We start from the raw sequence: 11,963 nt of genomic DNA, 5'->3' as shown, positions 1-11,963 counted from the left end.
TTTTGTTTTTGTGATTAGTTGTGTCGTTCACCCTTTTTTAAATCTACCTAAGATTTGGTAAGCAAAGTTAGCGGTGGATTAGTAGATGTGCGCGCAAGCTGGCTCAGACACTATCGTTATGAAATAGATCTTATAACATAAAATTGAAACAATTGACGTTTGCCTGATATCAAAAGGTGTTACAAACCAAAACCTCATGCACATTTAATCCTTGATGAAATTGAATGCTTTTTATAGATTTCTTGGAACTAATTATGCAGTGATAAAAAACAATCCTCATAGTCAAAGACCTAAAGGTCCTAAATTGTTTGCACTTGTTGACATAGCTGCAAAGGTCAGTGTAACAAGAGAACTCTGGATTTTTTACAGCTCCAGGTTTTGAGTTACAGAACTCATCTGTAGTCCTGTATTACGGTATGATCTAACTTCTTTTTCCATCAAATATTGATAAAAAGATCCCTTAATCTCAAGAAGCCATATGTAACATTGATTTCAAATATAAAACAGAAAAATCAATAGTACCAAACAAACAAACAAATGTGATTCATAGTTATATTAAATATAACAAAGAAATGTATATCACAGTTATAAACATTAGTAACTTCCAGTGGCGTTCCGCACGCCAACAGAAGGAAATTTACCACTATAATCAAAAGCCTTGTCATTATAAAAATCGTCAAGACTGACTTGAGTTGTGTCCTCAAAGCTAGTTGAAGTGAGGTCTTCATCTGTATACTTGGTCAAGCTGGTCAGTTCAATGATATTCTCAATTTCTTTCACAACCTCACCCATGGAAGGCCTCTCAGCCCCGGATTCATTAACACATCTCATTCCCAATGTAAATAGTCTATCAACGCCTTCGAGTTTTGAACCTGGACCTATTCTTGGATCTATTAATTGGTAGAGCTTGCTGTTATCTTTTGAATCATATCTTGTCTCTGCAACCAGTCTCACAATGTGTTTTCCTCGTTCTATTGGAGCTCTTGCAGTTATCACCTCTAGCAACACCACTCCAAAGCTATACACATCACTTTTCTCGGTCAACTGTTGGCTCATGTAATATTCAGGATCCAAATACCCCTACGTAGGAAACTTCTTAGAAAGTGGAATTTCGAAACAATATGGATGGTGCATTATGGAATTACAAATGATGTTTTTTGAAATCAAGATTTGCATATATCACCACACTAAATAATGAATAACATGTAATGACTAATCTTTTATTGGATTCAAAATGATCTTTCTTCATGTTGTTCAGTCATTCATGGTCAGGTTAGCTTTTGTGCTATCCAAACGCCTTCAAATTTTACGGTTTAACATAAGGAAAATATATAATAATTGTAATACAGCTCAAATTGATCCACTAAAGTTTGAGGTTGTAATACTCACCAATGTACCTTTGACTTGAGTGGTCACATGTCCCTTGTCATCGTCTTTCAAAAGTGATAGGCCAAAATCAGCAACTTTAGCAGTTAAATGGTCATCCAGCAAGATGTTATTCGACTTAACATCCCTGTGTATTATGGGAGGATCTGCAAGCTCATGCAAGTATGCCAAACCTCTAGCAGCATCAAGGGCTATCCTAAGTCTTCTTGTCCAATCCAATTGGATTTTTGGCTTGACTGCAAGAGCCATATGCAGATTAAGAATTACCAAATTAAACTTGTATATATGCCCAAAAACTGTCACTCTATACTTTCCTGTGCACATTTTTGATATTGTACTAGAGATATTTCATTTCAACTTTGCTAGAGAGGGCTAGAAAACTTAGCTAGCGTTTGGCCATAGATTCCCAAATTTGTTTTGAAAAATCTGATTTGGGTTAAGTTTGGTTTGAAGATGAAAATGCGTTTGGACATCAGTTTTCAAAACATATTTCACTTTTTTTTTAAAAAAAACATGAAACATGATTTATACCCACAAGTTCTAAAACTATCACAAATACCCAAGAGTACCTTCATTAATAACATTCATTATCATTATCACAATTCACAGTCCTGAACATAAATAAATTTGGCACAAAATTATCATTTTTATAATGAACTACCTAATACACTATCAAATGACCGAGAAGACGAAGCAACATTGTTACAAAATAATAAATGGTAGGCTCTTTTATAAAATACAAAAGTTTGGGGTAATTTTTAAAAAATGTAATAGTAATATTTTGGGCCAAAACCAACTCTTGGGATTTGGGTGATGGGTTTTGGGAATTTGCCAAAATATGGATAAAATTTATGAACAAACATGTATTTGCCAAAAAAAAAATTGGCAAAAATTTGGCAAAATCTATGGCCAAACGGGTCCTTAGGAATCTCTAGTATCCTACAACAATCACATATTTGAGTACCCATTTTATTCGTGACTAGGAGAAAATCCATGAATCATGATAGTGATGGAGTTTTGGTTGGAAATATTCTTGGAGGAGAATGGGTGAATATCCATATACAGTAACAGGTCCAATAAAGGAGCTGAAGCAATATAATGAATCCAATTTTACACAAAGATAAATGAAACACTTTACACTGTATGAGCAGGACAATTATCGTACAGATCAGTACTGTTTTAGTGAAGAAATATTACTTTATCTTTCATATTTGCCAGATTGGTCTGGACTTTGCATCTGTTCCTCTGAAGCAAACATATGAAATGATGAAGGGATAAATATTCTTTGAAGGTCATTGAGAAAAGGAGAAGAATTACCTGAGAGACTTTCCCTTAGTGTACCCTTTGAAATGTACTCATAGACCAGCATTTGCTCGCCTTGCTCATAACAAAATCCAACCAGTTTTACAACATTCTTATGATGAATCCTTGACAATAGTTCAATCTCTGTTTTGAACTCAAATGCCCCCTGCATTGATCCATGTTGTGCTCTTTTAATTGCAACTACCTCCCCAGCAGTAAGAGTTCCTTTGTAGACCTGTTGATGTTACATGTATCAATCTGGACAAATTTGACATGCTACGAGAAAATAGCAAAATGGGGGTGAAAGATGCAGTGTTGTACCATGAAATGCATATGTCAGTCATGAAGAAAGATCAAGATATAATCCTAGATGACTGAACGTCAGCAATTAGTGAATTTCAATATTTTGGAAATGCCTTGTAGCTCCTAAATTGCTGCTGAATAACATAAACAACGCAGGGGTAAATCATATAGGTGGGTGCTAACTAGTATTTTAAAAGGCGTGGGCATAAGGCGAGGCGTTTTACATATGTCTAAGCGAGGCGTAAGCCCCATGGGTATTTAATTTTTAATATTTCATAAAATAATATAATTATAGTAAATATTTATAAATAGGTAAAATTGAATAAAAATTGAAGAAAATTATCAGTATGTGAAAAATATGTATAGATGTGCTCCATCCCCACAAAAAACTAATCAAAACAATTCATATACGCTACTTACAAGCACAAGTAACTTGAGTTGAAAAGAATAAACTTTTCTACATGAAGGAACAAAAAGGATGACTAACCTGCAATTTGAGCTTTGAACTTGCTGCTATGAAGGAGAATGGAGTTCTCTTTGTATTTGCAAAAAGAAAAATTGACTATTCGTTGCTTTTGGGAGATAGCAGCAGACTAGCGGACAAGATAAAGAATTGGGAAAAACCATAAATTAGGGCTTCTATCAATAAAAAAAACGTCCTAACTTTTAAATTTAATGTTTCGGTTCCTTTTTAAAACTTTTGAATAATTACAAGCTGACTTTTGAGAATTTGGGTATTATATGAAGGACTTAATGAGTAGATTTTGTTTTAATTTGAAAAAGTCTCTGGGGCTTACGCCTCACTACAAAAATGCGCTTCAACGCCCGGGAATACACCCCGAATTGCTGGGCATACGCCTCTTGAAACTTTCACCCCACACCATCGCCTCGGGGCATTTTTGGTGCGCCTCACCCTGGGGCTCGCCCCGAAAACGCCTTTTAAAACACTGGTGCTAACAGCAACATACTTAGGCTAATTATTTAGGTCTAGAAAATAACTATTTCAGCAGCTGAAACCAACCACAGAATAAACCAATGAACCAAGAGACTAATATCCTTATTGCCTTTGGCTTTTCATACACCAAGAAATATTAATTTTGAGTTTGCAACATCCTCACGGCTGAATAAATCTTTTTGATGATGAAAAACTGTGTAATGAATCTTAGACTAGTTCAGTTCATAATCGTGGCTAGAGGTGGAAAAATGAGGAAATACTTTTAAATTGGAAAAGATATAAGTAGTTAGTTGTTGAGATCACTTCAATCACTTTAAGCCACCACCTATTTCTCCATATAGGCAAGCCGTACTTTTCTTTGAAATATGCGGAATCTGTAGAAGTCTGCAATCCCACATGCAAGATGTTAATGCCATATTGACATATAACTGTTGCATCCAAGAAATTGTCCTCATCACCTGCTCCTTGCTGAGTAGCAGATGTTTTCTACGTCTAATTATCCTAATTTAGTGTCTAAACAATCTACATGTTTAGTTGAAAGTTGGAGCAAAGATCAAACAGGTCAAGAGTCTGACCACTTTGCATTTTAAAATGGTAGTCAAAGTGAATTTATGGCACTATTATACACTAAATATGTGCTGAACTTTAAAGCAGGAAAAAAATGGAGAAATTGTAAACCTTCCCATAGCCCCCAGTTCCAATGCAGTTAGATTCCGAAAAATTGTTTGTGCACTTCCTGATCTCTTCAAATGAGAACCATCTCGCTCCTTTAAGTTGTGGCACAGCACCACTCTTATCACGGTCCCAAGTTTCTGTATTCACATGAAGACACCATTGGGAGATTAAAAAAACCACTTAAAAGTTAAAACAACAATGTAACAGAAGTGCCCAGATCTAAGAACTACCAAAAGGATTACTGCTATGACCAGCTCTTTTTGCTATCTTTCTCTGGTGAAAAGCATAAAGACCAGCACAAAGCGTTAAAAGAACAAGCACTGCACCACCAACCGATGCTCCAACAATGATGCCAGTATGTGATGACTTCTTCATTTTGTCTAAATTAGAAAATGTACAAACTGGTAAGCTAGATAAAAATTGCAAATCTGTCCTGGAAAGAATTTGAGAAAAAGAAGAGCCAAAAGATAAAAAATTTTAAACCATGTTCAGTTACCTGCAAAGCAACAATAGCTTTCAGAAGTAAAGAAGAAGGGTCCAAAATATTGGAGTTGGAAAGGATTCCGGTTAAGCAGGAAACCAATGGAAGAAATTGATGTTCGATTGAAACTGTTCTGCGTTGAAGGAAAGATTTGTGCTTCAATTTGAAGATATGAATAAACATCAACCGTTGGATCACTTAGAGAAACTGAATCCACAGGAAGCCCATTGGACAAAAAGGCAGACATCATAGAGCCAGCAAGGGTTGGTAAAGTAGCTCGAGTTCTCTAAATTTGAGAAGGACAAGGAAAAGAAATGCAGTGTCCCAGAAAATGGATATGAACATTTGCATGTAGGACTTAGTGTTTTGTCTGAACTGCAAGACATTGCTGGACAACTCAGAGATGATGAGAAGGAATCATTGGAAATCTGAACTGTACAGTATTTGGCTGTTGCCCCTGTTCCATCACAAATAGGGTTGCCAGAAAGCCTGCAAAATATAATAGAACATTATTCCCCAAACAGAAGAATGTGCTCTAATAAAAGGGTTAATAAAAGAGAAGTAATTTGCTCACGATATATTCATATTGTATCCTGTTTTCTGAGTGAAGTCTTTGATAGAATTATTTCGTAAATCAAGTGTTAAATTGTTCCCATATCTGGTCCCAATGTCCAATGTTCCACTGAGATTGTTGTTGGCGAATCCTCTGCAAATGTGAAAGCAAATGGTCATCAAATAATCAAATGTGCTTTAAGAGTATTGTAGATCTGAAGGCCGAGTTGTAAGAAAAATATATGTCACACTGATTTTAATGAGTTAACTTCCCCTGACTAAATCTGGCGTTATTAAAGAACAAGTTCAAACTTACATAGTCTCCAAGTTAGGAAGGTTAAATAAGTCAACGGGGATTTGTTCTTGCAGTGTTGTGTCCTCCATATATCTGTTACAATGTCCATCAAAGATTAGCAGCAAATAACCCCAGAGATCAAAATTAAGTTACTCAAATGAGGAAGCACAGAAAGTAGTTATCTTGTTTGAACTATCTATAGATTTGGATATATGCAGCTTAACAGCCAGTAGCAAAAATACTTGAGATTTGAATACCAAAGGTGAGTCAGTTTAGCCATAAAATACATGAAGATAATGTAAGAAAAAGTCCATTTTCTCGATATGCTTTTGTTTCTCCAATACTAATAAATGGCTTGTAGAGAAAAAGTTGTATTTGGGAATAGCATATCCCGGAACCTATTGTTGCTTCTTTGCACCAGCAAAGGGAAGGGTTAAATGGCCCTCTGATTTCCAGCTATGTGCTGTGCGGCTCCCATGAAGCAAAATGAAGGGAGCTCTTCGAGCTTCTGGATGAGCTTACACTTACTGTCAACCTCTCTGGCTAGTGTGTGTTTTTTTTTTTTTGGGGTAGGTGGGCGGGCTAAGTTCCCTACTTAAGAATCAACTCATAAGAAATTATACGTTGTTGTGAGGATTTTGTTAGGGTGACTACTAATAGGCTAGCTGCGTCTAGCCTCTATACAGGCCATTCCATAAGACTTGACTTTAGAGTGGGCAAATCTTCCAACAAGAGAGCACCAAGTCAAATGTATGCAAGTAAAGCAAAGTAAGACCAGAATACAATTTTCCAACCAGTTTCCTAAGGGCTCTATGCCAGTCAATTGCAGTTAAGCATGCCTGTGCTAGTCCAAAACAGGACTAGGTTCTTTGGTAGGCACATTAGAGAAGGAAAGTTTGTATGTTATCCAATCTCAAGGTACTACTTGATTCAACTAAGTTTGTGTGTGTGCACATGGGAGAGAGGTGAGAGAAAAATACATTGTTTTCAATAGTGAGAGGCTTGTTAACCATTGTGGGACGCCTGATGCATTGAAACTATTATTGCTCATGCCCCTGCAGACCATAGGAATAAAAAAAAAAAGTAAATGGACCATCATAGGATATCACATCCTTGCCAAAAGGAGTCACTCATAAATAGCATAAAGCATTTCTTTGATGAGAAATTTAGAATCTGTCACAACAGAAGTTTACCAACTTTCGACAAGAATTGGTACATATTTCACAGTTATAGAACCTAAACATCAACTTACACATAGGTTAGCAAGTTCATCCCTGTAAGGTCAGGAATTGATCCATTGAGATTGTTACTGGATAAGTACCTGAAACAAAAAAAAAGAAAAAGAGTCATTTTCGAAATAAAATACTAATAACATGCTAAATCAACATCAAGGGATAAGCAGAAATAGATTAGGTGTCTCCTCTGTTGAGTGCATACAGCTCATTGAGACTTGTAATGTTGGTGAGGTTGGAAGGGACAGATCCACTGAGGGAGTTCCAGTCCAGCCGCCTGTAGCCATGACAAGAAATATGATGAAAATAAACTCAAACTTCAGGGCAGAAAGTACACAAGCAAATATCACTGGCAGCACAAGGAACTCACAAAATTTCTAAGTTCTGCAGACTTCCCAGACTCTCTGGAATTTCCCCTATCAGTTGGTTGTGATCTAAAATCCTAATCAATAGAAAAACCAATATTATCAGTGATCTAGAGAAAAATCACTTGTGTCCTGGCAGTTTCTTATGCATTGCTCCCTGTGGCCAAAGCACACAACGAAAGAAGCAAAAATATACATTCTTACAACTTTCTGATCAGCTTGGAAGTGATAAAGGTTTATGTATCATTTACTCAAATGATTTAACGAACTTAAATAAATCAAGTTAACTAGATATATGAGTTTGCTAAAATGAAACATACACTTAACCTGCCTACATACTCACACATGTATCAACTTCATGTTTGGACTGAAGAGTTGAGATTGAATAGGGCCAGAGAGCTGATTTTTTGACAAGTGACTGCAGACAACAAATAAAACTTTACACAACTATTAAGGAAGAGAAAAATACAGACAAAAAAGTTAAATCTTGTAGAGAGGCTACATACAGGTGTCTGGTATTAACTAGCCAATCCAAACCAGGTGTTGAGCCCTTTGAGACTGGGATGGTACCACTAAGTTTATTGTCACTAAGATCAAGCCATGACAACTTAGATAAATTGCCAATTGATGGTGGAATTGGCCCAGTGAAGCTATTAGAAGTTAGAGATCTGCGGAAAAGTTAAGACAAGAAATTAAGTCCACAAGAAACTGACTGCTAAAAGGAAGATATACCATAGACCCTTAACAAAGATGAAGAATGTACGTGAATCATAAGTTAATAAGAAATAGAAGACTCCCCTTTGTAATATGCTTCCAAGTAGACCACCATCAGATGATTCCGAATGAAAAAATAAAGATGCTTGAGCTTTTTCATTAAGAAACTACAAAATTAATATATAGAACACTTCACATACTAGGGATGGATTTACTCTAATATGGACCATTAAGTTCAAATAAGTCAATTTGAATTTACTGAATCCCACTCCGACAAATTCATCTATTATCTAGGCAGAGCGTCTTACAATGTGGAATATTGCAGTACAGTATTTGTTCTAATATCTGCTCCATAGCCCACCATTAATAGGCAAACTTTTATTTTTGAAGCAAAGCCAATATCAATAAGGTCCAATTCACCTTTCCCATGAACTGAACCTAATTTGATTGGTGCAGAACCATACCAACATTAATAGGAAAAGCAAAAAAAGGTTTGTTAACCAAAGTTGTTCTTAACTACATGAATAATAACTCAGTTGCCAAAGTCTGACTTCGAAGAAATGCACAATTGAAATTCAGGTAAATAAAAAGGAAGCAATTAATGATATACTTCAGGTGAATAAAAGGATAAAGTGGAAATGTAAATCCTTACATAAAGACCAGCTGCTGCAGAGAACCAATTGATTCTGGAATTGGACCAAAGAAGCTGCAACCAACTAAGATTCTGCATAAAATGACCAGCCTATGAAGTCAGGATTGACACTACAAATTGTGTAGGATATATTTGAGTCGCCATTTAAATTCTCTTACAAGGTTGTCAAATTCTTCAAATTTCCAATTGATGATGGAAGAGTTCCTTTCAGTCCAACATTATTCGAGAGGTCCCTACACCAAATTCGTTACAATAAGAATAAAGCAAAGTGATGAACCTTTTGAATAGGTTAATTTGCGGTAAGATGAGGGTTAGAAACTAATTAAGGAGTATGTTCAAGCAGTGGATATCCTCTAATCCAAATGGCAGAACTTATTCCTTTTAGTTGAGAAAAAGGATTTATCTTTCATATGATGTGTATACTCCTTAAAAATACTTACAAAAATCAGTTTGGGATGAGGAACGGATGAGGCCAGAATTATATAGCAGCAAAAAGAAAGACACGAATATTGCACTTGTTTATTTTTTAGCACTATCTGCGGAACTCTAAATGATTTTTACTTGAAACTACAGTGGTGCTTCAGATGAGGGTTGGAGAAAGAATTATAGGTAAACTAAAGATGATTTCAGAATCTTATCATCAATAATTGAAGAGTCAAGATAGAAAAAACAGATATAAAAACGTACAAAATTTGCAATGCAGTTAACGATGAAAGATCTCCAAACTGATTGCCTTCCAAGCCCATGCCTGATAACTTTCTGTGGATGGAAAATTAAAGAAAACAATGAGGAATGGAAGGTAGAACGAACTACAGAACAGTCAGAAATTTTAAATATCAAGGATATACATTGAGGTTATGCGCGAATCTTTACAAACAATTCCTTCCCAGCTGCTACCGCAAGGATCTGACCCCTCCCAATTTGGTGGCAAGTTATTCCAGCTAGATTTGATAGCAAATAGTGCAGTGACTGCACAATCAAAGGAATTATAAATGGCTTCTACTGCTGTACTATTAAAAAGGTAGATATTTCACATACTGCATATGTACTCTTAAAACTCAAGCTAAGAAAAGCACAAAACCTTTTAAGCAAAATAATTTTACAAGTACCCCAAGAGCATATTTCAATTCTTTTATTCCTATGTTTTAAATTGGCGGTAAAGGCAGAAAGAGATCCCGGTAGTAGTCAAATCAAAATTCAGCCCCGACCATTGAAGAAAGCAAAACAATAGGTTTTCTTTAGGAACTTGGAATATACTCAACTATAGCTATTAAGTTCCGGGTTGTAGACTCAATAACTACCAAACCTGAAACAGTTCACCAGTTTGCAATGATGTAGATAATAACCATGAAAAAGAAGAAAGTACATATCAAGTAGTCTGATAAAATCAATAAAAGCCTTACCATCGTTGCTGTTTGTTTGTCCCAGTATAGCCAGAATTTGAGATGCAAATATCAGGAGAAAGACCTGGCTTCTTGAACCCATTTCCATCATAGCAAAACCCCTTGCTTGAACATCCAAAATCCCAATGCTTTTGTTGGAAAGTCCTATACCTCAATGCAAGCCTTGTAAACAACGCCGTCCTAATATCCAGCAAGTTATCATTGACCTTCCCGCTGCATGGACAAAAGAATGAGTCCAAGAAAATATGTTGAAAACTAAGTCAGGACAAATATAATAATGAGTTTGCAGTATATTACAATGATTCCTCAAGCCAACAATAAGAACAGGCCAACAAGAAGAAGGTTTCTTGGTAAGAATCAAGAACTTTGACCAAGTATCCGAGCCCCTTGTCTTTTGATGATTTCATCATCCTTAAAAACTAATCATAAAGGGGAAGAATTTAAAGAGTGCAAGTAAGAAATATTGTTGTTTAATGTAACCAAGAAAACAAATCTTTTCTTTATTTTTGCTATACAACGTATGGGAAAGAAGATGGTTCATCTGCTGACAAGTGAAAAAGAGGACATATTCTTTTTCTAGGATTGAAACTTTTGGTAGATAAGATGAGAATAGTTGAATAATCAAATATCTAAAGTGACCGCCTGAGGCCTTAAAATAATGTCGCAAGTGGGGTACCCAGGAAGAAAGAAGAACAACAAGAAGTAGAAGCAGAACAAGAATTGGCACCAAGGCAAAGGTTGAACATTCGAAGAAGTCAGAAGTTATTTCATCAGATTTGTGAAATTAAAGAAAATTATATTTGTCAACTTTGCCATTGCAAAAATATGGACGCTTCTCCGTTGACGTTCTTATATACAGATTACATAATCTCCAACCCGAAGGTTTAAGGTTAGATAAAATTCCGAATGGCAGTGCCTTAAAGGGGTGACTTGTTCAACTTTATAGTAGGTCGTAAAATTAATAATTTGCTAGGGTCATGTATGACTTGGACTATGTGGCCTAACTCACGTTAAAAACTTACATGTATTCAATATTTATCACGAAATTATACTAATTTATTGTAGTAAAATTATAGATTAAAATGAGAATATGTATGAATCAACTATAATTTAGTGATAAGAGTGTATGGATTAACTATAATTTATCTTCTGGAAATAATTTTTCTGTCATCTTAAAGATAAAGGTAAGGTCTTCGTACACACTACTCTTCACAGGCCTTACTTATAGGATTACACTGGTTTTGTTATTGTTGTTATGTATATTAAGAGTTTAAAACCCCTTTCGTGTATATATTATGTTGGTGTATAAAAATTACTCACACCCAATATTTACACCAAGTTAATAAGCAAAACATATGTCTTTCATAGTCATACTTACAACTTAGGGGGTGATCTAATAGACCTAGGATTGTTTGGTTTGGTCTAAAATAATTTCAATATAGAATTTTACTTATATAATAGTAATATCTTTGGGTGCAACATAAATATCTGTAATATTATTAATATATGCATAACTCATACGATATATGATTTTTGTAATATATAAATCACTTTATTTAAAGCACGTCTAATATGTGATATTAAACTCTACATTACTATTATTGTAAGAATTTATGTATTAGGTTATGTGATATAATAATATGTTGGT

At 35.3% G+C, this 11,963-nt stretch overlaps 1 protein-coding gene across 1 annotated transcript; it reads right to left on the bottom strand.

The window, feature by feature from the left end:
- Nucleotides 1-528: 528 nt before the first annotated feature.
- On the bottom strand, nucleotides 529-11,236 carry LOC107823474 (leucine-rich repeat receptor protein kinase HPCA1). Its single transcript, XM_016650114.2, is given in 21 exon segments — nucleotides 529-1,080; nucleotides 1,390-1,622; nucleotides 2,704-2,923; nucleotides 4,625-4,758; nucleotides 4,852-5,001; nucleotides 5,118-5,376; nucleotides 5,378-5,591; nucleotides 5,677-5,808; nucleotides 5,971-6,042; nucleotides 6,930-7,004; nucleotides 7,202-7,270; nucleotides 7,387-7,458; nucleotides 7,552-7,623; nucleotides 7,890-7,964; nucleotides 8,053-8,214; nucleotides 8,913-8,984; nucleotides 9,071-9,145; nucleotides 9,600-9,671; nucleotides 9,761-9,881; nucleotides 10,316-10,528; nucleotides 10,613-11,236. Coding segments are annotated over 20 exon segments (2,856 nt in total). The 5' UTR covers nucleotides 10,407-10,528; nucleotides 10,613-11,236; the 3' UTR covers nucleotides 529-594.
- Nucleotides 11,237-11,963: the final 727 nt, after the last annotated feature.

Source organism: Nicotiana tabacum, chromosome 19 (assembly GCF_000715075.1).
Source record: "Nicotiana tabacum cultivar K326 chromosome 19, ASM71507v2, whole genome shotgun sequence".
Classification (NCBI taxonomy): Eukaryota; Viridiplantae; Streptophyta; class Magnoliopsida; order Solanales; family Solanaceae; genus Nicotiana; species Nicotiana tabacum.
This window is presented reverse-complemented; position numbering and strand designations above follow the sequence as displayed.